Source organism: Alternaria rosae (genome assembly GCF_020736505.1).
Source record: "Alternaria rosae strain MPI-PUGE-AT-0040 chromosome Unknown BKA58scaffold_1, whole genome shotgun sequence".
Taxonomy (NCBI): domain Eukaryota; kingdom Fungi; phylum Ascomycota; class Dothideomycetes; order Pleosporales; family Pleosporaceae; genus Alternaria; species Alternaria rosae.
Genome location: NW_025763570.1, coordinates 4,078,062 through 4,103,999, shown reverse-complemented (window position 1 = coordinate 4,103,999; position 25,938 = coordinate 4,078,062). Strand labels below are relative to the sequence as shown.

Below are 25,938 nucleotides of genomic sequence, written 5' to 3'. Positions count from 1 at the left end.
GTATCATTGGCACTCGATAGTGCGCGTTGGCATCTGCAGGTCGTGTAGACCGCTCGTGATCGGTATGAGGTGCTCATTGGTCCTAATGTCCGCTGTAAGTCAGACTTCGCAAGGGTTGCTCTACATCGTAGCATGCATCCGTACTGAGATGCGTGCAGGAGCGAGCGACCCCGCTCGAACAGGAGAATTCATTAGTAGCCTGACTCATGTCCGTTTACCTGACTGAGAAGATCCTGTGTTCATCATGTCTTTGTTTGCGCAGCTCTACGCGACGAAGTGGCTACTCATAGCGGCCGTTCTCGTGGTCTATGCAGTGGCGACTTCGATCGTTCGCTACCGGCGCCTTCGAGCCTTCCCCGGTCCGACCAGCTCGGGATGGTGTGAACTGCTGCATACACGCGCGATACTGAGTCGACATTCGCATCTCTGGTACAAGGCCGTCGGCGATGAATATGGTGAGTAGAAAGGTGGGAGTCGCTGCCCGGGAGAGGCGCCGTCTCGTCCGTGCAGCCCGCTTGCCCCTTGCTGACAGCGCCAAACTGTAGGCGCCCTTGCACGCATTGGCCCCAACGACCTGATTACATCGTCGCCAGATCTGCTGGCCCATATGAACGCAGTGCGCTCGCCGTACACTCGCTCGACATGGTACAATAGTGCCGTGCGGATGGAGGTTGGAAAGGACCATGTCTTTAGCCAACTCGACGAGGTGCAGCACACGAAGCGGCGCCAGCAGATGGCATCTGGGTACTCAGGCAAAGAGAATTTGTCCCTGGAATCTGACATCGACGAACATATACACCAGCTTCTGGACCTGATCAGATCAAAGTACATTTCCACTGCTACGCGGTACAAGCCCGTGGATCTCGGAAGTAAGATCCAGTATCTTACTCTCGACGTGATCAGCAAAATCGGCTTTGGTAAAGCGTTTGGAGACATCAAAGCCGATGCTGACGTCGACAATTATATAAGCTCTGGTCGAGTCGGGTTGGCAATTATGGCCTTCACCGGCGGCCTTGGACTGACGCCTTACCTCCATTGGCCGCCCATCGCGCGCATGCTCGGGCCCTCGGACAAGGACAAGAGTGGTTATGGAAAGATGAGAACGGTAGCTCGGGAACTCATCGACTCGCGTCTAGAGAAGCCGACGAATAGTCGCTCGGACATGCTTGCGTCGTTCATACGCCACGGATTGACACGCGACGATCTCCTGACTGAATCGCTGCTTCAGATTCTAGCAGGGTCTGACACGACTGCGACTGCTATACGCGGAACGATGCTCTATCTGATGACCAGCCATAGGGCGTACAGAAAATTGCAGACAGAGATTGACGCTGCCGTTACCTCAGGTCATGCTGCTATGTCTTCCGATATCGTATCTGACGAAACGATGAAGAGCCTACCATACCTACAAGCCGTAATGCGTGAAGGGCTTCGCATTCATCCACCTGTCACTGATATCGCTCCGAAGAAGGTCCCCGTCGAAGGCGACACTGCCACAATCAACGGAAAAGCGTATTTCCTTCCTGGTGGTACCAATGTTGGGTATAACGTAATGGGCCTCAATCGAGACAAGGAGATATTTGGTGAAGATGCCGACTGCTTCAGACCAGAACGTTGGCTACTCGATGAGCACAACGAGATCCAGCTTGAGCGCTTGAACGCTATGCGCCGTACTACAGACATGATTTTCGGGTATGGCAAGTACCAGTGTCTCGGGAAGCCTATAGCATGGTTGGAGATGAGGAAGGTTATCTTCGAGGTTCATTGTTCCAGACTTTCGTACCGAGTCCCCCTATGCTGACTTGTGTCTAGTTCCTACGACATTTCGATTGGTCTCTTGCAACCCCAGAGAAACCGTGGAGATCTAGGAATTACTGGGGTAAATCTTCCCGTGTACGAACTGCATGTGGGACATGTACTGACTTCGTACACCTACATTTAGGCATCTTTCTGCAAGACCAAATGTGGTGCCTCATCACTGAGAGAGAATCTGGCTCGTGAGTGCCCCTGCATCCATGGATGACGGGTGGTAGTCACGTGAAAAGTCTCATGATTTTCTTTGGTATCAACTTAAACAGATTGCAAGGCTTCCTTCCATATTTTTGTGAACGGCCGTTTCACTGTCCAATCCGTCTATACGAATAGGGCTGAGAGTCAATTATTCCAGACAAGATTATTGGCGTTTGTCATGGGTGTTCCAGTCTGAGTAACCAATCTGGATTTCTACCAAGTTTGCGGAAGAATGACTTGCGCACGGTGCATTATGCACGGCATACCGTGATGCTTGCGGGGTAATGTGGAGCGAATGTCTTCCCCGGACTAGCCACTAATTTGCATCAACCGAGATGCATCATCTCGCCGGCTAATGTGACACATCATTATCGTCTTGACTCTGCTGACCGGCTGCGCAGTCAATTTTGATCGCACCAGGCGTCGCATACGTGACATGTTCAGGCCAAGATGCTAACGCATCATTCACATGCATTCTGATACACTATACCTGGGCGTTCAAATAACAGTTCACCAATGCCAAGACCGCAAGCATCTCAGAGTGACCCTGTTCGGCAAATGAATACCGGCTATGTAGACGGCGATGTACTCATATTTCTCATTGGTGGATCTTCACCAACGACGCTTCCGTACAGCCTCATAGAGAGGCTTCAGATGGCAGCTGTTGTATATGAGCAAATGCATATGCGTTGCAAGCATGGCGGACTTCGCCAGACCCTTCCGTCATGAAGCTTCTAAAATCCTGGTTGGCCGCTGTGTGCTTCGCCAATCCCGTTCTCGCATCATCACCAATCGTGCATTCGCAGGCTGGCATATACCAAGGACGTTTCTTGCAAGAGTTCGACCAAGACTTGTTTCTAGGTGTCAAGTATGCTCCAAAGCCAGTGCGATTCGCGCCCGCTCAATTAGCACCGGATTTGCCCACAACATACCACAATGCGACGCAGTATGGCATTGACTGCAAAGGCTATGGCGGGGACACAAACACCCTGGTTGCCGCAAATTGGACAAAACTGGGAGAGGACTGTCTACACCTGAACATCGTCAAGCCAAGGACAAACGAAACAAATCTTCCGATATTACTATGGATCTACGGAGGCGGATGGCAGCAGGGTGCTACTAGTGACCCAAGGTAAGTTGCCTGAAGTCATTACAGTCGGGATGATGTACTCATCAGCAGTAGATACAACATGAGCTACATTGTGCAGCAATCAGTACTCAACAACAAGCCCGTCATTGGTATCTCGATCAACTACCGCATGGCAGCGTTTGGCTTCTTGTATAGTAAGGAGGTTGAGCAGGCTGGCGCACAGAATCTAGGACTTCGTGACCAACGACTCGCGATGCAGTGGGTCAACAAGCACATCTCAGCCTTCGGCGGTGATCCCGAAAAAGTCACGATCTGGGGTGAATCGGCGGGCGCGTATTCAGTTGGTGACCACATAGCCGCATATAACGGCGATAACGAGGGCTTATTTCGCGCGGCTATTTTGGAAAGCGGTAATGCTGTTGGTGCGCCACTCAATGGTACCGACTGGTACCAGCACATGTACGACAATCTGACCGAGTCGGTCGGCTGCTCAGATGCCAAGGATACGCTCCAGTGTCTTCGTGACGTACCCTACGAGACCATCGCACCATATGGCTACCAGGGTCTCGAATGGTTCCACGTCATAGACGGTAGCCTAATACCTCGATACGGCCAACAATCGTTGCAAAAAGGCAAATTTGCGAAAATCCCGCTTATTCTTGGCACCAACACCGACGAAGGTTTCGGTGTGAACGGCGTTAACAGCGATTCCGATGCTATCAACCAGCTGGTACACTCCAAGCGCTGGAACGTCAACGATACTGTCGCGGAGAAGCTTCTCGAGCTGTATCCAAACGACCCTACACTTGGCGAGCCATATGGCTGGGGCAATCGCACATGGCCTCAGTATGGAATACAGTACAAAAGATACCAGAGTATCGCGACTGATCTGACAATGTATGCTCCTCGGAGGTTGCTCGCGCAAAGCATGAGTGAGCACGTCGACAAGGTGTATTCGTATCGATGGGATGCGCCCAAGTTCAACAACACACCAGAATTAATCGGCGTCAATCACTTCTCTGAGGTCAGTACTACGTTGCCAGTGGGAGATGAGGAGAACTGGAGAATTGACTTTAGAACAGATACCCTTCGTTTTTGGAAACCCAGAACAGCAGCTCACTCCATTGGGCAATAGCTCCGAAAACGTTGCCTTGTCAAAGCTAGTCATGCGCATGTGGACATCTTTCGCGTACGATCTTGATCCTAATGGTCATGGAGGTGAGTTTCAATGTCTTTCGTTGTGTGGTTGATAGTACACTAACGCGCATTGCAGTATCTCAAACTCCTGGATGGCCGAGCTATGCCACCAATGCAACCAACTTTGTCTTCCGAAAAGACCAAAGCTATGTCGAGGATGACGGTGATAGAGCTGAGGGAGTTGCATTCATCAACAGCTTAGTGCGATGAGGCTATTCGCGAGCCAGTGCCAAGAGCGGTAGGTAGTGCAAATGCATCTTGATTTAGGGATCGTCGGGATGACTATCTGAGAGCAAAAACGTCTCGTGGGATGAGCTTCCAGCGTTGAAGATGCGAGCACTCCAGATGAATAAGTAGATGAGAACATGTCCGAGATTTTCCTTGTTTGGTGCATGCAAACCAGCTTTAGCCTAATCCAACAACTTGCAGCTTTACCATACCATGCATTGTTACACCCAACACGGATATTCTCAGGGGCGACGCGAGAGTAAGAAGAGTGCACGCAAGCTGAGATCTCACGGACGATCTAACCTGGGGTCCCTCAGCTCCGGATTTCCTGCAAAGATTCTCGTTGGCTTTAAATGGTCCTCATGCCACTCCGTCTTGTGCATGTATATGTTGCGTGTGTTGATGTCGCAGGGATGATGTGCGAACGGCGGACCAGATTGTGCCGTGCTTTCAAGGAAGACAGCAAGCTTAGGGAAACCGGGACAGTTCCAAGCCTTGTGTATTTCGACAGGAGTTGTGTGGCCTATAATCTCTTCCCGCAGGGATTTAGACCGGGTTCGCCACAGTTCGGTTGCTGTAGAGGAGTGCTGTTGAAGCAGAAGCAGAAGGTCCCCAACACGAACGCCAGCTGATTTACTTACTGTGCCTAGTGCTTGCACTTCTTCGTGAATCTTCCCAATGGCGTAAATTCGCAAAACCTTGCAGGTTGGTCGGCCGAGAAACATATTGTGAATGAGCTGCTCCCAAAATGGCCCTGTTGTTGACGACGAGTCTCCGAGATAGTCTTTTATGCGAGGCTTGATGGAAATGGTGTAGTTGCCCTGGAATGGTTGGAAGCAGTCGCCGCATAAATGGACAAAGTATGGATTTACCTCGACTTGTGACAGATCCAGCCATCGAGGTTCTTCTGCTAGAGAATAGAAACTCGGAGATCTGTACAATCTGAAGTCTGAGCGAATCCTGTTATGGAGAGAAGTGAACAGTTGCTGTGGAAGTGTATCTGCTTGCGTGAATCGCGCTATGAGGAAGGGATCCGACAAGCTACGACTATAAGCGTGTGCAGTCGTGATGTTGAAAGTGTTCTGAAGTCTGGTGATCTCATCTTCGCATGGAGGTAGCCACCTCAGGCTCGGTGGAACAATGCCACCTTGTTCAACAGCTACGTAGGGATACGGGGCACGGTATTGCATATCCAACATGTGGATAACAATCTCTCTCCAACGTCTTGACACATTCCATGCTGCGTAGTGAGTCCTTGGTGAGGCGTGAGAAAGGATTTGCTTGAGCAATTCGACTACATCCAGGGCGCGGTGAGATGCACCATAGTATGCGTTTCGTGAAACTGACGAGGTAGCGGACGAGGCGTTTTGATCTGTGGGCTTCGGGTCGTAGAGCGCAATCCTATCATCGGTTGTGCGCAGAGCGGAGGTTCTCCATTCTTCAACGTCTTACTCCAGCTGGTCAGCATGTTTGGATTCGCCGATGGAGATAGGGTTCTCGTTGTTGACCATACTGACTAATGTGAGACAATGCGTATTCGAGTCTTTCGAGAAGGGAAGAGGAATAAGAACTTGCTAACCATCCGCTGGAAACTCTCATCTTTATGAATAGGTCAGTATCTAGGCAGACAGTGAGCACATGATATAGAACCTGCGCTTGCCTCCTAAGGTCGCACCTAGGTACCGACCCAGCATCTCACACTGATGTCAGACTTACAACTACACCATGAGTCGAAAGCGCGCTTCTCATATGCCTGAAGCTCAATGTAGTAATCGCACCTGAAACACAAAGTAGAGTGATTACCCTTAGGTACAGCCAGGCATCAAGTCGCGATGTTGAGACATGACGCTATCGAAGATACCTAGGTACCTAGGTAGGTCAGTAGGTTTGCGCGTCTGATCGCAAATCCCGCGACTACCCCGAACGCTTAACTTCATCCCAACTGCGCAAAAGATTGAAAGACACCTCAGATGAGACGTCGCTAATTGCGTGGGAAAAATCCCTCGACGCGCCGCTTTCCCCGCGCGCTCTCGATGCTGACCATCCTCGCTCAAAAAGCCGCAAGAGGCTTAGCGTGCAATGACCCTTATCGGCCGGGCGTAACAGCCTGCTCACTTCTTCCACCATTTATGAGTTCTACGATTGGCGAGGATGGAACGTGATTCAGTTGGTGGCTACAGAGTCATGCAGACGTAAAGGGAAATAGTCGCGCTATCAGCGCTTAGTACGATGCTTGTTGTGACGGTGAGACCGTTTAGATGAAGGTGTACCGTGGAGGAAGAGTGTATAAAGGCAGGAGGTAGCCCTGTGATCAGCGACAGCATTCCATACTCGTAGACACCCTCCTCGAAATACGTCATCACTATCAAGTCGCGTACCATCACCATCGTTATTGGAGTACAACGCTGCATACCAAACATCCATCCACCATGGCAACAGGAACCTCCTGCTCAACGGAATGCATCAAGGTAAACCACCCTCCTCCAAGGTTCACACTCCATCACCTAACCACCCCGACTACAGGGCTCAATCCACGCGGGAACGCCCAAAGGCACCATCGAAACTCTCCATGGCCTCTCGGTCTACACAGTCGGAAATCGGACCACACCACGCGCAACAATCTGCATATACTCAGACATCTTCGGCCTGGGTCTTCCCAACAACAAAATTATCGCCGACGCTTACGCCGCCTCAGGAGAGTATCTAGTCCTGCTTCCCGATTTCTTCAAGGGCGACCCTGTCGGACTCAAAGTTGCTGATGCGCTGCTTCCGGTAGATGCGGCGGCACAGAGTACATTCGCAAAGTACACGGGTATCTTGGCTAGTTTGCCGTCTTTTCTGATGTGGCAGCGGAGGCATGGGAAGGCGGAGTCGGATAAGGTTTGTCTTGACTTTATGCGGGAGTTGAGGCGCGCGACGCCAAGCGAGAGGAAGATCGGTATGGTTGGTTTTTGCTGGGGCGGAAAGTACGCTGCTCGCACGGGGTTGGAGAGCAACATGATCGAGATCGAAGGTGTGAAGAAGCCGCTTGTCGATGCGATCGTGGCGCTACACCCAAGTCACTTGGCCGTTCCTGAGGATGTTGAAGACCTCGTGGTTCCTACGAGTTTCGCGTGGGGCGTTGAGGATATCGCTGTGAGCTTTGAGACGAAGAGCAAGGTGGAGGGATGTCATGCGAAGGCACAGAAGGCGCGGAAGGAGTTCCCAGAGGTTGAACACAAAGCGTACACGCCTGGCAGGCATGGGTTCGCGGTCAGAGGCAATCCGGACGATCCGCAGGAGAGGAAGGCTCTAGAGGACTCGGAGAAGCAGGTACTTGCGTGGTTCGAGAAGTGGCTTTGAAAAGTGCTCCGTGATTCGGCAGCCGTAAATTGGTATATCATCTTCGCGTATTCAAGAACTCATTATATCCACCCCTGCACCGTTCGCGAGTCGATAGACCTCTGCTGAGCTTCTCAATTCCGCCTGTATTTCTGGGGAATGTTCTTCTCCACGACACCTCTGAGCTCAAGCCTCTCCCACTCCTCTTGTGCCGCCTCCTTCTCCTCGTGCATCTTGAAATGCGCGATGTCCTCTGGATGGTTCAGGTCTTCCTCCTTCACGTCATCGCCACTGTGGTACTTCTCCCAATGATGGATCTCGTATTCGTACTCGTCGTCTCCGTGGTGCCCTGGGCCCATGCCAAAGTCCGGCAGCTTGACATTCTCCGAATCCTTTTGCAGGAATTCAGCCAAGGTGATGGAACCGTCCTTGTTGATATCGAACATGTCTAGAATAGTCTGGACGACCAATTGTTTCTTGGTTTCGGAAATGGAGGCGCTGGACGGGTCTTCGAGTCCGTAGGTTCGGCGGATGTCGACGGCCTGCCAGAGACCAGTTCCGTCGTAGTCGTGCATGTTGAAGAAGGTGGTTGCATCGTAGCCGGAGATGTGGTGCTCCTCTGCGGAAGTGTTAGTGAACGGGCCCTGCTTCTTTGTTTCATGTTGTGGGGATCTGGGGAAGTCCATACCAGCCATGTGTCGCGTCGCCCAGTCGGCGTCCGCTGGGACTTCGACTTGCGCATGTTCGGCGCCGCCGTGCGCCGAGGCATTGAGGGCGCATGAAAGCAACAAGAGTGCGCCGAGTGGTAGTTTAAACATGCGATCCATCTTTTGTAGAATTGTGAGACTCAAGAGAATGTAGAAACTGAGTTGAGTCGTAGCCCAAATGTTGATGGCCAGGGGCTCGGTCCCCATCTGGCCACCCACCGACACTATGTCATAGGGGTCTCGAACTTACCTAGGTAAGGTTTCCACGTGCAGCTCTCTTTCACCGCACCAGCAACATCACAAGCCTACCATGAACGTCCTAGTCCTCCTAAGCCTGTTGCTCTTCATCCCATTTATCTTCTTTCTCGCGTTTCTAGCCGCATCTTCGTGCATGGGCGACGGCTTCCGCGCAAGATTCGCCGGCGTCACATTCAATCCTCGAAACGCATCGTTCGGTCGCAACTACACACGAGGCTTCGGGTCGGGAGCAGGCACTGGCGGTTGGGAACAAATTGAGATGGAAGACATGATGGGGGAAGACAGCGACTCGGAATGAAGGAGTTGGCACATGCAATAAGAAGTATGGCTTGACTGCCCATCTCGGTGCTGTACAGGGTATCTTCATCTACACGCCACCGATTTGAGCATTCTAGAACTCTAGATCTTGTTTCTTCGGCATCGCACTACCGCCAGCTGCTTCCCTCACGGCCTCCTCCTGCGCCTCGGTGTCGCCTTCCATCGGCGGTAGGCTGTACTTTGCAATCACAAACTTCCGCCGACTCAACGTAAACGCCATGTCCTCGCCCAAGTCTCCTGCTCCACCGCCGCCGCCCTTCTCATGGAACACTGGTAATTTATGCACGGCGAGCATACCCTGCGGTCGCTCTTCGTCCTTCGTCGTACCTGCCGATTGTGCGAGCGCTTGCAAACGCGAGTATGGGAATGGAGACAGCTCAATGACGCCGTCAGAAAGGATTTCCATCCAACGGACAAGGCCTGAGGATCTTGGGTATAGGGTCAAGGGAATTGTGATAATGGCGGTCAAACGCGTTTGATATTGTCGGAGCAGCGCCCGTAGACCGTGGAGGAATTGGAGTACGGAGGTCGGGTGGGCCGAGGAAGGAGAGTACAATGCTGGTGAGAGGAGAGACGGTATCACGATGCGGTGGATCGTGTGTGATGGGTTCGACTCGAGCTGCTGCCGTATGTTTTGCAAAATCGGAGGGAAGGGTGACGCAGAACCGCCTGGGCGAGGTATTGACACGTAGTTGATCGCTGTCCCCACAGGGAGCGTGAGACGTTTGGCGAGATCGAAGGTATGGCAGAAGATCATCTGTTCTTCTGTCGCACTATCGCCTTGACCTGCTGTCCTCTGCACATTGGGAGACCCTGTTGAGAAACTCGTCAAAACTGCTCGATAAATGGTTTTGCATTCGCAAAGTATATGTACACAACGCACCTCTAGCACTCTCAAACTGCCCCAGACCTTCATACCTCCATGCGATCTTCATCTTCTCTGCTCGCTCCTTCCCCTCCTTTCTCTTGTCCGACTTGTCTTCTGATATGCCAGGCAGTTCCCTACCCCACACTTCGCCCATGCCTACTACATGCACTTTATGGCCCTGTACCACTCCCTCAGCCGCATAGAACCGTAGTAATGCGCCGGCATAGTCTGTGGTTCCACTCTCGCCTATGAGTATCGAGTTCCCTAGTGCCAGGCCAGCATGACCTGCTAAGATGCCATCGAGCGAAGGCGTGCCGGTCGACGTGGTGGGGCGGCCATCGATAGGTGAGGGACGGACACCGGGGGGTGTTGGTGCAGGTTGTGCTATCGAAGGAGACGATGGCGCATTTGACGCGTCTTCGCCTGCTGGTGCGCGAGACAGCGCGATGTTGCGCTTGCGAAACGCCATTTTGGGAGTGTCTGGGGCTGTGAGTCGCGACTCGTCGAAAATGTTGGAGGGGCTATCGATAAGCGCGTGTTAGCGTCAGACGTCATCTGCCCAGCAGTCGCGACTGCTTGAGCAACACAAAAAGGGAATCGAAATCAACGTTTATGCTATTTCCACTTCAGTAGCTGGAACTGTCTGAGCCGATTTATTCTCTGATATTCGATACCGGGCCTTGATCTATCTTGATCCTTCCGCCCCGCTATAGCATCTCGCCTCCATGGATTCTGAGCATGACAGGGCCATTGCTTACCAGACTGTAACCTAGAGTCCTGAATTTGCATGACGAACGAGGGCCAGATATAAAAGTCGAACTTTCTAAGCACTACAACAATCGCCACATTCCGTATGACGTCGAGCGTACTCTTACCTCTGCAAGACATATTCCCCTGTCATGCGGTTTAGGCTAGTGATCCGTTTGGCGCGCGGCTCTTATAGAAAGATCAACGCAGCGCGTGCTTGCTCCCTGAGATTGCTGAGTAGATTATGATGGCTCTATCATGGTATTTACGTCTAGAATCGTGTAGCATTCATTGCTAAACCCAAGTCCTGGGAGTCTCCTGGAAAAGGTTGGCATGCGTAGTTATCAGATAGGAGCGCTTGAATGCGGCATTGTCTCAATTTTGTGATGAGGAAGCTGGCCTGCACACGGTGCATGGCGTCTTGGGGAGTTCATCCTCCGCGGTATCATCATAAGTTTGCATACAGTATCTGCGGGAACGCTAGAAGAGCAGCATTCTGATGCATACGTTCTGGATGGATGACTGGGAGTGCGATGCAAGGTGTGAGTGTGCTCTTCTTCGTGCTTTTCTTTTCATCGTTTGACACTAGAGTCCCGACACGGCTAGCGCAAACGGCTAGCGCCATCCCTAAGAAGGCCGGAGAGCACTCAATGCTTTCAGCATCTTCGACACAAAACTACATTTTCCCTCTGACTTCACGCTCGATCTACAGTCATGGCAGATGATGAAGAGGTCGAGTCTGCTCTAATTCCAAGCCTGTACAAGCCGCCCGCTTTGCTACCAATCGCGCAACTCAAAGATCAACTGCTTTACACAATAGAGACGTACCCTGTGACCATCGTCGTTGGCGAAACAGGCAGTGGTACGTTTTCTCGCTCTGTATGAATTCAAAACTGACATCTGTTCTCAGGAAAGACAACACAGATACCAAAATTTCTGCTGGGAGCCGGCTGGTGCAATGGCGGCAAGCAGATAGCGATCACACAACCCCGGAGAATAGCATGTACTAGCGTGGCCGCAAGAGTAGCAGAAGAGCTGGGTACACCGCTTGGTCAACAAGTCGGATACAGTATCAGATTCGAAGATGTCACGTCTGCGGCTACACAGGTGAAGTTTGTCACGGACGGCCTGTTACTGCGCGAGATGCTCGTCGATCCGCTACTTTCACGCTATTCAGTCATTATGGTCGACGAAGCACATGAGCGAAGCTTGTCTTCTGATATACTATTGAGCCTACTGAAGAAGGTGCTGAGGAAGCGAGAAGACCTGCGCGTCGTTGTGAGTAGCGCTACGCTAGAAGCGGAACGCTTCCTTGATTTCTTCATCCCCGACGACGGCGAAAAGGTCCATGGCAAAAGCAAGGAAGAGTTTGGCTACATCATTGGTATTGAAGGTCGCACATACCCGGTCGAAATCCAGTACCTACAGGAACCAACGAATAACTACGTGGAAGCAGCAATCGACACGGTCATGAAGATCCACGAGCACGAGAGCGAAGGCGACATCCTTGTCTTCTTAACAGGACGAGAGGAGATAGACGACGCGATTGATAAGCTTGGTGACCGTATTGTCGAGATGTCTTCATCCCAGAAAAAGCTCGTGCCATTGCCCCTTTACGCCGGCCTGCCTACAGAGGATCAAAATGCCATCTTCACAAAACCGTCACAAAACACGCGACGCGTGATCTTTAGCACTAACATCTCAGAGGCATCTTTGACTATCGACGGCATCGTCTTTGTAGTGGATTCAGGGTATGTCAAGCTCCGCGCCTATAACGCCAGTCTAGGCATCGAAAATCTTGCTGTCGTGCCTGTATCGAAAGCTAGTGCCACACAAAGAGCGGGCCGTGCTGGACGGACGAGGCCGGGCAAATGCTTCAGACTGTACCCTGAAAGCGTTTACGAAGGTTTGGAAGAAGCCACTTTCCCAGAGCTCGCTCGCTCGAATCTCGCACCCGTGATCCTGCAGCTTCTCAACTTGGGAATCACGAATGTGGTGCGGTTTGATTACCTCTCGCCGCCACCGTCGGCACTCGTAACACGCGCTCTGGATCTACTCTACTCTCTCGGTGCGTTGGACGCTCATGCTCGGCTTACAAAGCCTCTTGGTACGCGTATGGCGGAGCTTCCTCTCGAGCCGATGCTTGCTCGCGCATTATTAAAGGCCGCTGAACCGGACTTTGGCTGCCTGAGCGAAATGCTCACAATAGCTGCCATGATGACACTCCAAGGCAACGCTTTCGTTTCTCACGACGGTGGGAAGAAACAGCTCGATGCAGCGAGGCGGAAGTTCGCAGTAGCGGAGGGCGATCACCTTACCCTCTACAATGTATACGAAGCCTTCGTGAAAGCCGGAATGGGCAACACGGCATGGTGCCACTCCAACAGTCTGAACCACAAGTCGCTCGTCAAGGCCGTCAGTGTACGGAAACAACTTGCTGCTTATCTGGATCGTTTCGGTGTCAAGGAGAATGTTCTTGCGTCATCAGGCGTGCTGAGGGTAGGCGGTACACCACTCGCCGAGCGCGTCCGTCGCTGTCTAACGACTGGGTTCTTCGCACATGCTGCGAGGATGAAGGCAGATGGGACTTTCACGACTGTTGATGGAAAGACGACGTTGTGGCCCCATCCGACTTCTGTGTTCTTCACGAGGAAGGCGGATTGGGTCATATACACGGAGATACAGTCCACAAGAGATAAGATTTACGTTAGGGATCTGAGTACAGTGGAGATGGACTGGTTGACGGTGTATGCACCTGAGTTTTATAAGATCAAGAATGGCGGTCGATGAGATTGGAAAGAAGTTGCTTGCGGGTATCTATCAAAACTAAAGGCATAATTACGTGAGGACATGACAACAGAATTGCTGCTCCCAACATTACTTGCATGCTTCGACGAATAGCTCCCGCATGCCCTTGAGGAAGCCGGCCAAGTCGCGAGTTTCGTTGAGCCTGTCCACGACCGTCTCCACCTCTTCGCGCTCGACCTTCGGCCGCATCTCTAGCACTCTGTAATCGCGCTCGCTGGTATCCAGTTCAAACCACGCTTCACGGTCCCACTCCCTTTCATCGACGTTGGTATATACGAATTTCAGTCTGTCGTCCTTGCCGAGCCCCTCAATCCTAAGACCTAGATAGTTTTCCCAGAAGTCGAGCTCCGGCTCGTTGTACCTGCTTTGCCCATCGAGGTATCGGCGATGCTTGAGTTGTGCTTCACGGCGCGCGGAGATGGTCTTTTGCACCTCCGCGATCTGGGCGCGGAGGCTGTCGCGGTGGGCAAGGCGCTCGTCGCGCTGCAGGGTGAGAGCGGAAATGGCTTCTTGCATCTCGGAGGTTTCTTGGGATTCCTTGGAGATTGTTTGGCTGTGCTGGGCTGTCTTGAGTTCGAGGATTTCGATGTCGCGCTTCTTCATGCGTTGGTCCTCTGTCATTATAGTCAGTATGCGGTAGATTGGCGCGCATCTCGATGGGGTTTCGTCATACCATGGAGTTCTGCGACATTCATCCGGAACTGGTTTCGCTCTTCCAGTACTCGTCTGCGTCCATTCTCGATGAAAGCGTCGAATCGTGTAGTGAACTGGTTCATGCGGCTGCGTAGGTCGTCAAATCCGAAGTTGATGCTGGGTAGTTGGTCGGCCATGGACGGCGCATCGTGCGAGGAGGCGCGCATCGTGGTGCTCATGGAGGGCTCGAAAGTCGTCATAATTGCGTTTTGATTTTGACGTCTCTCGTGGAGTATGCGAATATGTGGTGGGGTGCGATAAGACGTTGGGTGGTGAGGGCGGATGAGATGGTTGCTCCGTAAACAAACATGCGCGCTAATGCGGCAGGAACGACAGCGGGGCGCATGCACGTGCCGACGCGACTTTTGGCGCTAGTGGAACTTTTTGGCGATGTCTCTTTCATCATCGCGTCCGGCGCATCCTGAGCTTGACAGACAGAATCTTCACCCTCGCACACGGCCGTTTGTTTTCTGCGTCCAAGAAATGAGTTTATACCCCAGCGTCGTTACGGATCGAAAACCTTTACGACAGCCCAATGGCTGACAGATCGCTCAAAGATCTGAACTACGGCTATCCCGGTGCGGCGACTTACGACTTGGACAATAGAGAATGGACGTTTGCTAGGCCATATACCACACGCTCATTCAAGCGCATACAAACTTCAAAGGACGCGACTACTGCGAACAGTCATGCGACACCGGCATTACCTCTCTCTGCAGAGATACTAGCGAGTAGGACCAGCGTACAGAAGGAGATCAGTAACAGCATACGAGATCATCCTCAGATCTCTGCAGCTGCCGAGGTCCTCCCCGATCTAGCTGTGTTATCTGCTGCCATATTATCCACGGCTTCGACCTACGATCCGCTCGTCGGCGACCTACTCTCCTTCGGTTCGATTACGTCCAAGGGTAGACATGAGGCATGGCGCATAGCTGCAGTGCCAACCGGAGAATCGGGGAGCATACTACAGTTGTCAATCCTAGACAAAGAAATACACGGTTGGACCGCAGACCCGAAGTCATGGGTAGAAGGCCGGACCTTGAAAGATACGGAGAGTGGCTTCTGGAATGAGGAAGCGGCACCGATCCAGCAAGTTTGCTTTGCGCATTCGGACGACAGCAGACCATTTCTGGCTGTGCGACTGCCTACCCGTACGGTCTTCTTTCACCCAGACTACCACTGCCGACCACGCGCTTCCGCTGTGTCACCGTTCTACCGCTTACCCGCCTCCTCGATCGAACCCCACCCTATACTTTGCATAAGTCAGAACGATACTGATGGCTTTGCTCATGTCGACATTGCATTCAATCCAGACTTCCAGTCACAGTTTGCACTCGTCGACCTGAACCAGACATGGAGTGTATGGGACATCGAGCATCGGCCCATACTTGGCACGTACTCGGCTTCATGTCTGCTTCGTGGAAAAATCGATGAACTGGAAGAGGATCGGGGCACAGCCTGCGGAGACGGTTGGGCGAGGATTCTCTGGGTGGCTGATATAACGACGCTGCTGGTATGCAACAGGCGCCATTTGAGCATCGTCAGTATCAAGGGCAGGACAACGTCACACCTTCCCTGTCCAGAGCTCTTTAGTGAGCGATCAGCAGACTGGATCTTGGATGTCAAGCGACACCCGAGAGATAGAAGTCAAGTTTTCGTCGTGACCTCTACTCGTCTATTCCTCCTTTCGGTCACTGCACCAAGTGAGCTGCTTCCGAAGGCTGATGAAGCTGGAGCTAAAGTCCTCACATCGTGGCGGCACTACCGGGGCGTGGAGGATTTCACGCTTCACATAAGCGTGCAGATGCTGTCGGACGACGGTAAGTTGCAGATCAATCGCGTAACAAGGATCTCACTGACAGCCTGACAGAGACATGTGTTATGCTCCACTCTCGAGTTAATAGCTTGGTCCAAGTACAGAGCTTCCGCGAAGATACCTCCGGTCCTTTAGGCCTCATTACTAGTTCAGATCCGACCCTACTAGACGTACCCATTGGTGGATCTACGCACATGACCAACTTGTACGTCGAGCCCATGCAATGGGAATACTCACAGAAAGACATCGTATTTCTCCAGTTGTTCATGACGCTGTCCGACCTGAGTATACGCGAGCTGATTGTCTGGAGCCGGACCACCTCGATGGGACATACCACCGAGGATGACCACGCCGTCGTAGACTTCACGCGAAGCACTATCAAACGCCCTAGAACTCTCACCTTCAACTCAAAAGCCAGCAACAAAGACGATGATTTCGTAATTCCTAATGGATTAGTCGCCACAGGGTCACCAAGCTACAAGACTGTCATGCAACAGCCAGAATTGCGCAAATCCTCCGATAGTACTGCCGCGCCAAACACTCGGGACAACACTTCTCTGGGCGAGATCTTATCTCGGTCAAAGAGCGCGGCGGCGGAGGTCTCTGGTACCATCGATGCAGTGGCTGTCATGGACCAAGTGAACGAAATGTTGGCGACTGGTGCAGACTTGCCACCTTTACCATTGGGTACTTTGTAAGTGAACTGGGTCTCTGTTGAATTCTGAACTAACAACAGCAGGATGGAGTGCACGCACACGCAATTCCATGTTGCAGACATCGACGAAGCTTCGTCCAATTTTCAAGAGCTGTTCTCTTCCCCGAGTGGTCAGGATACTGTGGATGTCCAGCGTATCGCAGCTATGCGCGTGCTTGGCTTGACTGAGGACGACGACCTCACCATTTCTGATGCCTATGACAGTATCTTACAGACGTGGGTTGCGCCTATGCCATCAGAGATGCCAATTCGCGTTCGGCAACGACAAGAGCTTCTGGCTCGGCGGATTGCTACGGAGCTGATGTTCTCAAGTACGTGCATACGAGACGATCGGATTCAAGTGCCCACCATCAGCACACAGCGTGGGCAGAGTCAGAACAGCGGTGTTGCGTTGCCCATCTTGCCGGCCAGACCTAAAGAGGGAACCTCCAACTTCGCCTCCAGATATCCTGCCTCGCAACCATTGCCGACACCGCCATACTCATCTATACCACCCTCATCTTTGCCTCCGTCCTCTGTGCTTGGATCGTCCCCACCCGAGCTACCTTCCGTGCAGCCAGCTTCGTCAGATCCCCTCAGTCGCCTTAGCAAGTATCTTCAAACTTCCAAAGACCCGGTGATTGTTCCACCAAACGTGTCCCAAGGTCTCGCGCATTGGCAATTAGGAACTGATCCTCACACGTACAACTGGGTCAGCCTAGAGCGTGCTCTTCGAGCCGAAGAACTCGATGAAGAGAGCCAACAACAACGCGAGAAGGAACGCAAGAAGAAGGAACGTCGGGAAAAGCGCCAACAACGTGAGAACGAGCTCATGAGGGCTAAGGCTGCTAGCCAAATTACTGCATATCCGCGAAGCTCTCCAGGGCCCATGCTGGGTGGTATGGGTATCAGCAGTCAGGTACCGAGCCAGAGCCAAAGTCAAGGCCATGTACCATTCCAGAGTGGTGGCTTCATGATGCCACAAAGTCAAGTAGAGCGGGGCAAGTTTGGAGGGAAGCTAGACAAGAAGAAGAAAAAGAAGGGGAGGATCAGTGGATTTTAAGTTTTGGATGTGCGGATCGCTCCGTACATGTGACTCCGGAATGCAAATGCTATGTATGCACAGAGCGGATGCCTCTGATCTGATGCCGTCACCGGCGCGGAAAGAAGGAAGCTCCTCCCCTCAAAGTGGGGTCAGAGGGGTAGCTTCACTCCACCAACTACATAGCTTAGCTTCACCCCAAACCCATCGTATATACCAAGGATCGCATCCAATACAAGCAATTGAATCTACAAAAACATCACCAAAACCATTCTGCAACGCAAACGAAAATGTCAGGCTTCCCATCTCTCCAGCCCGCTTTCACCGTCCGCGTCGACATCGATGCGCCGATGCAAGTCGGAGGCCAGCATGGCGCGCAGTTGGTCATAGTTCCGATGGTATCCGGCACAGTTAAGAGTGAAGAGGGCTTTGAACCAAAGCTGGATGGAGAGTTGCACGGTACTGGCTACGACTATATCCACAACGATGCCGATGGCGGAAACATGCGCTTGGATGTCAGGAGTCAAGTCAAGTAAGTGCAGAGCCACGCATACCTATTTTACAGGACACAGTAGACTCATAGTCATGCAGGAACCACGACGGAACAATTCTGGCAATGTATTACAAGGGTACCGTGAAGCTCACGCCTGGTGTTGGTAAGGTGCTGTCTGGTGCTTCGGATGCTAAGACCACCGACTACGGCGATTCGTTCGTGAACTTCACTTTTGAGACGGGCAACGAGAAGTACAAGGAGCTTCAGAACGGGACATATGTCGCTGCCGGCCATTTCGTCACAGGCGAGGGAAAGCCCGGTGTTGTGGTGGAGTACAAGGTTAGCAAGGTTGTGTATAAGGCGTAAGTCAGCACACTTGTATGGAGTGAGTGGAGATGTATCAGTCTTTTACTTGGAGATGCTGATGCGTAATTTAGGGCGAAGACGGGTACATCGCGACCTGTATATAATCCCAACTTATGATCAATGACTGTGCCAATCCTCCCTTCGTGCGTATCTTGTCTCTTTCTCTGCTAGATTTCAACATGTTTCCTGTTCACTTTTTCGACTTTCTTGGTTCTGGTATGGTACACATGGCAACTCTTGTCGTAGCTTAGTTAGTCCTATCATCCTTGTCCACCTTCACCTCGTTGACGTAACACGGGTCCGTTTGCTCTGAAGCGAAGCGCGTCGCACGTGGCGAGAAACGCGGTATTTCTCTGCCACTTCTGATTTTCCTCTTTTCTCCCCTGATATCGGCCTTGATTGGCCACCTGCAGCGCACTACGAGATTGCCTAGGTAGGTTCTACACCCATATCAAGGACTTCAAACATTGACCAGCCATCGTTGCAGTATCGCGACAAGACTTACCCAACCCGCATACGCTGTGTTTCACCGGTCGCAATGCTCTTGAGGAAAAAGTACATCCTTGGTGATTTCACCAAATACGGCGTCGGCAAGCTCGGACTTCAGTTTGCGGCCGTTGCGGACATGGATCACTACGAGTTCGCAGAAAAGGTATACCTGGACGAGAGGAAGAACACCCATCGGTGTCACATGGTCCGCGTGGGTCATTACTCATTCAAGAGCGGAGGCCCCCCAGTATGGGCAGAAGCGACGGGAGAGCGCATACGATACTACTCAGGCGCAGGAGTCCAAGTGACCCCATTGGTTCATAATGTCCATTCCTCGAAAGTCTATTACGATCCGCCTTTCAGTCATATCGGCGGGGGACTGGACTATAGCAGCGTAAAGCCTGGTATGAGCTCAGAACGGAGACTCGAGCGGGCTATAGTTGAGGCTGTAGTCAACTTCTCCTTCCTCAAGAGTGGACGCTTGGAGCAAGTCTCGGATATGGTCAACCTGGACATACTGAGCAGCTTCAGACAGGCATGCAGAAACTTTGGCCTATATCAGAGATCTCGAGACAACGCGGACAATGCCGACTACCATCGGAGTTTGGGAAACGGACCATCTACTCCAGTATCAAGCCGCAGGCTATGTCCCTTTGTGGCCCCTCCGTCTACCGAGCGAAATGGGCAGCTGGCAGTCTGCGACGGGAATCTGGGCTCGCTCGTTTTACGCAAACGCCAGTTTGCAGGACTCAACGATGATTTGACTGGTGATCTACAACGTGGTAAGTTACCGCATTCGTATTGCTTTAAACTTGGCTAACATTGCTATGTAGACTCGAATAAACGTCCTCGTCTGCTCGTGAGTCAACCTCTCCCACCAGCACATCACCATACATTCTAGCCTCTGACACATCATTTTAGGAGGACAGCATCAATCGTGACGCACAAATGCACGCGCAGATAGAACGCGAAGTATGGAATCTTAGAGCTCAGCTCGTAGAACAGGAGGCAAAGACTAGTGCCGCGAAAGACAGGCTTATGCGAGAAAAGACGAAGCGACGCGAAGCACAGGCGGAACGTGACGCGTGTAAAGAGGAGTACAAGACCCAGCAGGCTCTATCTGAATCTGCTACCGAACAGATCAAGCAAGAGGAAGGGAAAAAGGATTGGAAGGCTATGTTATCCGCTCAAGAAAAGAAGACTCAAGACTACAAACTCAAGTACATTGCGATGAAAGAGGAGAAGGCTGAGTGGGAAGCACAGAAACAGGAGATGAGAGGTACAATCGTCACTCTCGCTTCAAAAGTCACCAGCCAGAGAGCTCATAACAGGATCGCCAATGCTGGTCACATGAGGAAGCGGGAGGAGAAGACCATCTTGCACAAGGAAGCGATAAAGGTGTTGTCAACAGAGCTTGCCAAAGAGAAGGAAGCAAGGGTCTTCTGGCAAAGAACATGGCACAGTAGCCTACCGGGCAGTTCGCGGAACCGTCCACTACCCCCGTCGTCTCCGACAGCTCCACGAAATCAAAACTCTAGTATGGAGATCATAAGGGCGCCCCTCGATCATCGACGTACAAAGCCGCATCAGAGCACACCCGGTCTTAGGGAGACTGTACCACTCCCACAGGGTATGCGCAGATGAGCTAGAGCTAATGACCCTTGAAGCACTTTAGGTGCGTTCAATTGGCAGAGGTATGGCATTGGAGAAGCTGTTGATATGAGAAGGTGGTATTTGTCTGAGAGATTCTGGTTGTATGAGTGTTGCAGACTACAATGTATTTGTAGAACATATAATCCAAACTATTAGCACGTTTGCCAACGACGATATATCACTGGAAAGCCAGTGCCATCCTTGACAGATGATATACGCTTCCAGCTCAGCTTCGCGTTAGTGCGACCGCGTGTCATACATTCACTTTCCTGCTACATACGTCGTCCACAGATCACGCATCCCTTGCAGAGTCATTCTTCGCTACTAGGGTTGAGTATAGACGCGACCGATTCAACAGCACTAACAAACTACCGTCATCAACTCACCAACCCACTAATGTACACACCCAAAGTTCCTCACGAAAAGACTTGAGGCTCGAGCGCGAAGTCCAAAAGACGCCGTCCACAGAGTCATCCTCCTCCTCAACGACCGGCGGTTCCCCGACCCAGCCAATCACCCAACACCCCCTTAGATCCAAAGCTCGGGTACCCACCCGCTCCTCACCCTCCCTCCTTTCCTTTTGCGCGGCACCCTCTAGCGCACCTCCAAACACACACCCTCTCCGCTCTTCGGCGCCTGCAGTGTGGCCGCACCCGTCTCCGCGAACAACTTGTTGAACCACTCGCTACTGTTCGTAGCGGACTACCGACCACCGACACCGACTCAGCAACACGAGTCAGCCCTTTGCGCGATAAGGATGCGTGAGTCGAAAGAGCATTTGCTTATGGAAAGCCCCCCGACGGGATCACGATAGGTCTTGGCTTGTGCTGCGTATCTGCCGTATGGATGCCTTATGGAATCGTGTCGTGGAGTTGGTTATCTACAAACCGAGTAGTGCATCGTTGGACAAGGATCCCCACGTTACGGCGCCCAGCACAGTACCAAACACACTCAACCCGTTTTATGTACGCTCGCGCTCCCGGCCGCCGCGAACGTGGGGAGGAAGGAAGGGGGACAGCAAGGCGGCCGTTGTCTTAGTCGTGCGTGTTAGTGCGGGATGACATCTCCTGTGAGCTATTTTCCGAAAAGTGCTAATGGCGCTAGCTTCGAGGGGCTGACTGTTGCAAGTGTGTGGATAGACAATAAAAAAGCAAGTACTCGGGGCCCATCAAAACTTTACTGTTTGCGATGGCGGTTGCAGTAGTTGCGGGCCTGATGCGTCCCTAGGTCTGAGGCTGTGGAGGTTGATCGTCGTGATTCGATCTTCGGCATGTTGGTGCTGTCGTGGGGATCTGAATGGCAGGTGCTGTCCAGGTAGTTGTGAGGTCTCGGTTGATCTCCGCGAATGAGAGCGTGTGAGTGTCTTGGCATGAGGGTGCTCTTGCCGTGGGCGCCTTCGATACATACTTGCGTTTTGGAGGGACGGTATGATGCTGATACATGGATATCCACATGGAGAGATCAATAGGTGTGATTGGTATCAATGTATTACACTACTAGTTTTGGGACTATGCTACAGTCGACAAGTAAGTCGATGCTAGGATGCCATTGGAGGCAGGTATCTGAGGACAATGCGGCTATGCGACCAGTCGTAGCCATTGAAACGGCCTGTGCGTCATGCAGTGTCGTTATACATAGATGCGGAACTAATGAATAAAAGAAAGAGGAGTGGACAAAAATATGTCCAGTCGCGACTGTGATGACGAAGTGGCCGTTGTGGTCGTGCCGAAGCGAGACGAGATAGAGAAGGATGCAGATAACCGAGTGTGACAGAGGCGCGTCACGCAAAATTCCGTCTGATGAGATGGTGGCGCCTTCGATCGGCACCACCACATGCGAAACAAGCAACTGGCCCAATCCGATCACATTATGCCCTTGAGGCCGCGGAAGCCACCAGTTTTGGAAGACGAAGGCTTCTTCTGTTCCTTCTCTTTGACCTTCTTTCCGATGTTCTGAGCGCCGCCTATCTCATAGTCAGCCTCTGATGTTGCAGGACGTGATATCGATGACTTACCCCGACCGTAGATCCGGACCTCTGATTTCGGGTCTACTTTGTCTTTTCTCTCCTTGCTTGAGCTGCCATCAGTGTCGGCGGAGAAGCTGCTCTGCCCGCTAGACTGAGGCTTTGGCGCCTGAAACTGATTGTTGAGAGACGCATCATATGCTGCGGAAAAGTTTGGTCCATATCCGCCACCAAACCCAGGGTACGGCGATGGTGCTGTTTGAGATCGTTGCGGCTTTCCCTGTTGTAGTGACTCAAGCCTAGCAGGACGAGGTGGAGACGGTGCTGATCCAGGACTGTGTATTGAGTCCGGCGATCGATATTCATAGTAATCTTGCTCCTCGCTTTGAGTGGCCTCTGTTGTAGAGAGGGGTGTCAAATATCTCGAGCTGTAGTTGGTCGCCTGCCGGATGCTAGAGCTGCGACTGACCCGTGACGTGCCAAAATCGATGTGGCCAGACTTGTCGCGGGGGTAGAGCTGTCCCATCTCAGCCTCTCGCTCCCCTTCGAGCTCGTGGTACTTCATCTGCAGCTCAGTGTATTGCTCAAGGAGGCGGTAATGAGTTTTCTTGAGTTGCTGCATTTTGGCATTGCTCGCTGCAAGCGCCGAGTCGAGCATCTGCTGCACAGAAGACGGCAGTTGCCCTGGCTTGCCAGTGCTCCTGTCAGAAGACTGTAGTCGGGACTCAAGCTCCAAGATCCGGCGCTCGTAAGCCTTGATCGACCGCTCACGTTCTTGCTCACGGCTGTTCAACCGCATGTTTGCGATTTCGAGATCGTTGCGCAAGTCGTTCCGTTCCTGTATGAGGGTGTGTAGCTCCTTCCTCTGGTCTTCGAATGCTATGATCTTATCCTGCGCACCCTCAAGCTCTCGCCTAATGTCGGCGTAGTCTTCAAGCTCGTATTCCAACGCTTTGGTTCGTTGTTGGGCTTTCAGTTGTTCTGCTTCAGCTCTCTCCACAATCTTCTTGAGTTGCTCGTAGTCTGATTGGGTCCTTTGAAGCTCATATCGCAAACCGCCCTCGTCGCTGTGCCAGGTCTTTTCACTTTCTTTGTACGACCGCACCTTGTTGTTCAACTCGCTTTCCCATTTCTTGGACTGGCTGCGGCTCGTGAGCGTTTCCTTCTTGAGCTGGGCGTACAGCTCGTTTGCCTTGGCGAGTTTGGCCTTCAGTGTCTTGTTGGTGTTGATCAGATTCTGGGTCTCCGCCTCTACAGTCGCTTCTTTGATATGCTTCCGCTGTAGTTGTCCGATGTGAGCAAGATGCTGCAACTTGAGGTAACGCTCAAAGTTGAGATCATTCCGGAGTAGCATGATCTCTCTTTGCAAAGAAGCCATGGTGTGGTTTTGGAAGTCATGGTGGGAAGATTGATTGCCGGAGATGGATTGGGCGAAACTGTCCAGGCTGGTTTGATGTGCTACGAAGCGCTGTGCGGATTGAGTGGACATGTCCGGCTTCTTTGCATCTTTGGTGGCCGGCAGTGTTGGAGAATCCATCATGTCGCGACCTTTCAGCAACGGTGACGCCATGGACTTGATAGATACTGCAGACTTGATTGACTTGCTCTTTGGCGGGAGTTCAAGATCGGGAATATCTGGAGCATCGCCTGACGAAACGTTCATAGTCGATTGTGTGTTCCTCCAGCTTACATCCGATTCGTGTACTGTCGTGCCGTCTTGGTCGTCCAAAGTAAATTGCGAGGGTATCTCTGGAACAGGCGGTAGAGCTGCGTTGGGCGGTGGACCGGGATCCTCCAATGTTGATGATACGGCAACGCACAGATCCATACATTCAATGACAACATCTGCGGGGTCGCTCTTTAGCCACTTGTTCTCGCTCAATTCGTCTTCGACGGTGGTTGTGAACATGTTTGGGTGTAGTAGATGAACGCGACGGTAGGGTTCCGTCCGGCTGTGAATAAGATCCTGGTCCAGGTCGAAGTCGCGCGCGCCTGGAAAGTTGAGCGACTTGAGATACTTCCTTGGCTTACGCACGAAGCTCATGAAGTTGAGGGGAAAGAGACCGTATAAGAAGGTGAAGTAGTGCATAAGAGTCGGCGGGGGGTAATCAGGGTAGTCCATGGATGGCTGCACCTGCTCCCAGGCCTGTTCCGAGTCGGTATCGATGTCGTCACCCTCCTCTTCACTTTCATCGTCTTGTATATCCATGCCATCGCCTTTCTCGTCATTGTTACCCAACTTGTCCCAACACAGTATCCGACAGTAGACCAGGAACATTTTCTCGAGGTGGTGATCAGAAGTCAGCGCTCCACATATGTGAGGCAGGAACATGATGAGGACGACGAGGGCGAGCTCGATGACGGTGGATGAGTTGTCTATGAGCAGGCATTTCTCAAGGTTCTGGATGAGTGGGGTTTCGAGGACGAGGTGGAGGTGCGGCGGCTGGAGGCGGACGAAGGCACTGAGCAGGTTCAAGGCTTGTATGCGATGCTGCTTCTGTAGGAGGAGGTTGTCGAGTGTGAGGAGGAAGACCTGGAAGTATTAGTCAAGGTCTCATAGTCAGGAAAGGCACCCACTTTGGGCATCTTGCGTCCAAAGTCGACCAGGACAGCTTCGAGTTCATGGGCCACAAACTCATTCTCTGGCTTCACGGCATCTTCAGGCGAAGAGGGCACGTTGGTGCGCGCCAAGTAAGCGTCGAGTATCTTCTTGGTGAAGAGGGCGGACAAGCGCGCGTGCTCCCCATCTTTGTCGACTTCTGTGTCGTATACCAGTATGCTCTGGATAAAGGCCCTCGCATCTTCAATCTCGCTCTTCTTGTAACCTATGCCGTCGATGACAGGCCTCAGGGCCGAGTTCCACCAGGCGGTCAGACGCGCCTCGCCCGTTATCGCGGGCCGAAGCAGTCGCAGAGCTGATAAGAAGGCGCCGCGCTTTTCGGGATTATTCGCGACGTGGCGGAGGTATAGCGCGTGGAGATCATCGTGAAAGCGCTGGGAGTCGTGGTCGTCAATGTCGTCATAGCGTTCGAGGAAGGCTTCTATGGTCGCATAGAGCTCGTCTGGGAGAGGGCAGGGGACGGTAGTGGCCGAGAAGGTCGTGTTCAGAGCCTTCAGCGACTCGCGCATGGAACTGAGCATGTTAGCAATTCCGTCTGGAGGTATTACCAAGGCACC

General features: G+C 52.2%; 10 protein-coding genes across 10 annotated transcripts; 6 read left to right on the top strand and 4 right to left on the bottom strand.

Annotated features, from left to right (window-relative positions):
- The first annotated feature begins 72 nt into the window (after positions 1–72).
- On the top strand, positions 73–2,182 carry BKA58DRAFT_26123 (cytochrome P450). Its single transcript, XM_046166770.1, has 3 exons — positions 73–455; positions 546–1,759; positions 1,813–2,182. The coding sequence occupies exons 1-3, from the start codon at positions 245–247 to the stop codon at positions 1,999–2,001; spliced, it is 1,614 nt and encodes a 537-aa protein (XP_046031749.1). The 5' UTR covers positions 73–244; the 3' UTR covers positions 2,002–2,182.
- Positions 2,183–2,735: 553 nt separating this feature from the next.
- On the top strand, positions 2,736–4,507 carry BKA58DRAFT_397100 (Alpha/Beta hydrolase protein; the record flags this gene model as incomplete). Its single annotated transcript, XM_046171402.1, has 5 exons — positions 2,736–2,956; positions 3,060–3,142; positions 3,226–4,124; positions 4,183–4,318; positions 4,374–4,507. 5 exons carry the CDS (start codon positions 2,736–2,738, stop codon positions 4,505–4,507), a joined length of 1,473 nt encoding a protein of 490 aa, XP_046031748.1.
- Positions 4,508–4,812: 305 nt separating this feature from the next.
- On the bottom strand, positions 4,813–6,036 carry BKA58DRAFT_434622 (uncharacterized protein; the record flags this gene model as incomplete). Its single annotated transcript, XM_046173278.1, has 3 exons — positions 4,813–5,112; positions 5,167–5,926; positions 5,978–6,036. The coding sequence occupies 3 exons, from the start codon at positions 6,034–6,036 to the stop codon at positions 4,813–4,815; spliced, it is 1,119 nt and encodes a 372-aa protein (XP_046031747.1).
- A 584-nt stretch (positions 6,037–6,620) lies between these two features.
- BKA58DRAFT_26002 (Alpha/Beta hydrolase protein) lies at positions 6,621–7,924 on the top strand. Its single transcript, XM_046166769.1, has 2 exons — positions 6,621–6,993; positions 7,049–7,924. The coding sequence occupies exons 1-2, from the start codon at positions 6,955–6,957 to the stop codon at positions 7,865–7,867; spliced, it is 858 nt and encodes a 285-aa protein (XP_046031746.1). The 5' UTR covers positions 6,621–6,954; the 3' UTR covers positions 7,868–7,924.
- Positions 7,925–7,980: 56 nt separating this feature from the next.
- BKA58DRAFT_302530 (secretory pathway protein-like protein Ssp120) lies at positions 7,981–8,673 on the bottom strand (the record flags this gene model as incomplete). Its single annotated transcript, XM_046166932.1, has 2 exons — positions 7,981–8,465; positions 8,535–8,673. 2 exons carry the CDS (start codon positions 8,671–8,673, stop codon positions 7,981–7,983), a joined length of 624 nt encoding a protein of 207 aa, XP_046031745.1.
- Positions 8,674–8,793: 120 nt separating this feature from the next.
- BKA58DRAFT_374037 (Elongator complex protein 4) lies at positions 8,794–10,482 on the bottom strand. Its single transcript, XM_046169283.1, has 2 exons — positions 10,013–10,482; positions 8,794–9,942 (listed from the first exon to the last, which is right to left on the bottom strand). The coding sequence occupies exons 1-2, from the start codon at positions 10,464–10,466 to the stop codon at positions 9,203–9,205; spliced, it is 1,194 nt and encodes a 397-aa protein (XP_046031744.1). The 5' UTR covers positions 10,467–10,482; the 3' UTR covers positions 8,794–9,202.
- Positions 10,483–11,400: 918 nt separating this feature from the next.
- Positions 11,401–13,544, top strand: BKA58DRAFT_464766 (P-loop containing nucleoside triphosphate hydrolase protein). Its single transcript, XM_046174933.1, has 2 exons — positions 11,401–11,606; positions 11,655–13,544. The coding sequence occupies exons 1-2, from the start codon at positions 11,459–11,461 to the stop codon at positions 13,532–13,534; spliced, it is 2,028 nt and encodes a 675-aa protein (XP_046031743.1). The 5' UTR covers positions 11,401–11,458; the 3' UTR covers positions 13,535–13,544.
- A 1-nt stretch (position 13,545) lies between these two features.
- On the bottom strand, positions 13,546–14,520 carry BKA58DRAFT_329903 (chromosome segregation protein Spc25-domain-containing protein). Its single transcript, XM_046168143.1, has 2 exons — positions 14,226–14,520; positions 13,546–14,166 (listed from the first exon to the last, which is right to left on the bottom strand). The coding sequence occupies exons 1-2, from the start codon at positions 14,443–14,445 to the stop codon at positions 13,622–13,624; spliced, it is 765 nt and encodes a 254-aa protein (XP_046031742.1). The 5' UTR covers positions 14,446–14,520; the 3' UTR covers positions 13,546–13,621.
- Positions 14,521–14,780: 260 nt separating this feature from the next.
- BKA58DRAFT_303177 (RNA polymerase I-specific transcription-initiation factor-domain-containing protein) lies at positions 14,781–18,656 on the top strand (the record flags this gene model as incomplete). The annotated part of the gene is made up of 6 exons (XM_046166958.1): positions 14,781–16,065; positions 16,116–16,755; positions 16,801–17,807; positions 17,923–17,948; positions 18,037–18,329; positions 18,389–18,656. The coding sequence occupies 6 exons, from the start codon at positions 14,781–14,783 to the stop codon at positions 18,654–18,656; spliced, it is 3,519 nt and encodes a 1,172-aa protein (XP_046031741.1).
- Positions 18,657–18,933: 277 nt separating this feature from the next.
- Positions 18,934–20,951, top strand: BKA58DRAFT_464762 (uncharacterized protein). Its single transcript, XM_046174932.1, has 4 exons — positions 18,934–19,089; positions 19,144–19,927; positions 19,979–20,004; positions 20,067–20,951. Exons 2-4 carry the CDS (start codon positions 19,195–19,197, stop codon positions 20,787–20,789), a joined length of 1,482 nt encoding a protein of 493 aa, XP_046031740.1. The 5' UTR covers positions 18,934–19,089; positions 19,144–19,194; the 3' UTR covers positions 20,790–20,951.
- The last annotated feature ends 4,987 nt before the right edge of the window (positions 20,952–25,938 follow it).

Coding starts and splice junctions, on each gene's coding strand:
- BKA58DRAFT_26123 (XM_046166770.1), top strand. CDS start 245: ATGTCTTTGTTTGCGCAGCTCTACGCGACGAAGTGGCTACTCATAGCG. Junction 456..545: donor GGCCGTCGGCGATGAATATG/GTGAGTAGAAAG, acceptor GCCAAACTGTAG/GCGCCCTTGCACGCATTGGC. Junction 1,760..1,812: donor TGAGGAAGGTTATCTTCGAG/GTTCATTGTTCC, acceptor ACTTGTGTCTAG/TTCCTACGACATTTCGATTG.
- BKA58DRAFT_26002 (XM_046166769.1), top strand. CDS start 6,955: ATGGCAACAGGAACCTCCTGCTCAACGGAATGCATCAAG. Junction 6,994..7,048: donor GCTCAACGGAATGCATCAAG/GTAAACCACCCT, acceptor CCCCGACTACAG/GGCTCAATCCACGCGGGAAC.
- BKA58DRAFT_374037 (XM_046169283.1), bottom strand. CDS start 10,466: ATGGCGTTTCGCAAGCGCAACATCGCGCTGTCTCGCGCACCAGCAGGC. Junction 9,943..10,012: donor GCAGTTTGAGAGTGCTAGAG/GTGCGTTGTGTA, acceptor GTTTCTCAACAG/GGTCTCCCAATGTGCAGAGG.
- BKA58DRAFT_464766 (XM_046174933.1), top strand. CDS start 11,459: ATGGCAGATGATGAAGAGGTCGAGTCTGCTCTAATTCCAAGCCTGTAC. Junction 11,607..11,654: donor CGTTGGCGAAACAGGCAGTG/GTACGTTTTCTC, acceptor ATCTGTTCTCAG/GAAAGACAACACAGATACCA.
- BKA58DRAFT_329903 (XM_046168143.1), bottom strand. CDS start 14,445: ATGACGACTTTCGAGCCCTCCATGAGCACCACGATGCGCGCCTCCTCG. Junction 14,167..14,225: donor GAATGTCGCAGAACTCCATG/GTATGACGAAAC, acceptor CTATAATGACAG/AGGACCAACGCATGAAGAAG.
- BKA58DRAFT_464762 (XM_046174932.1), top strand. CDS start 19,195: ATGCTCTTGAGGAAAAAGTACATCCTTGGTGATTTCACCAAATACGGC. Junction 19,928..19,978: donor GACTGGTGATCTACAACGTG/GTAAGTTACCGC, acceptor ATTGCTATGTAG/ACTCGAATAAACGTCCTCGT. Junction 20,005..20,066: donor ATAAACGTCCTCGTCTGCTC/GTGAGTCAACCT, acceptor ACATCATTTTAG/GAGGACAGCATCAATCGTGA.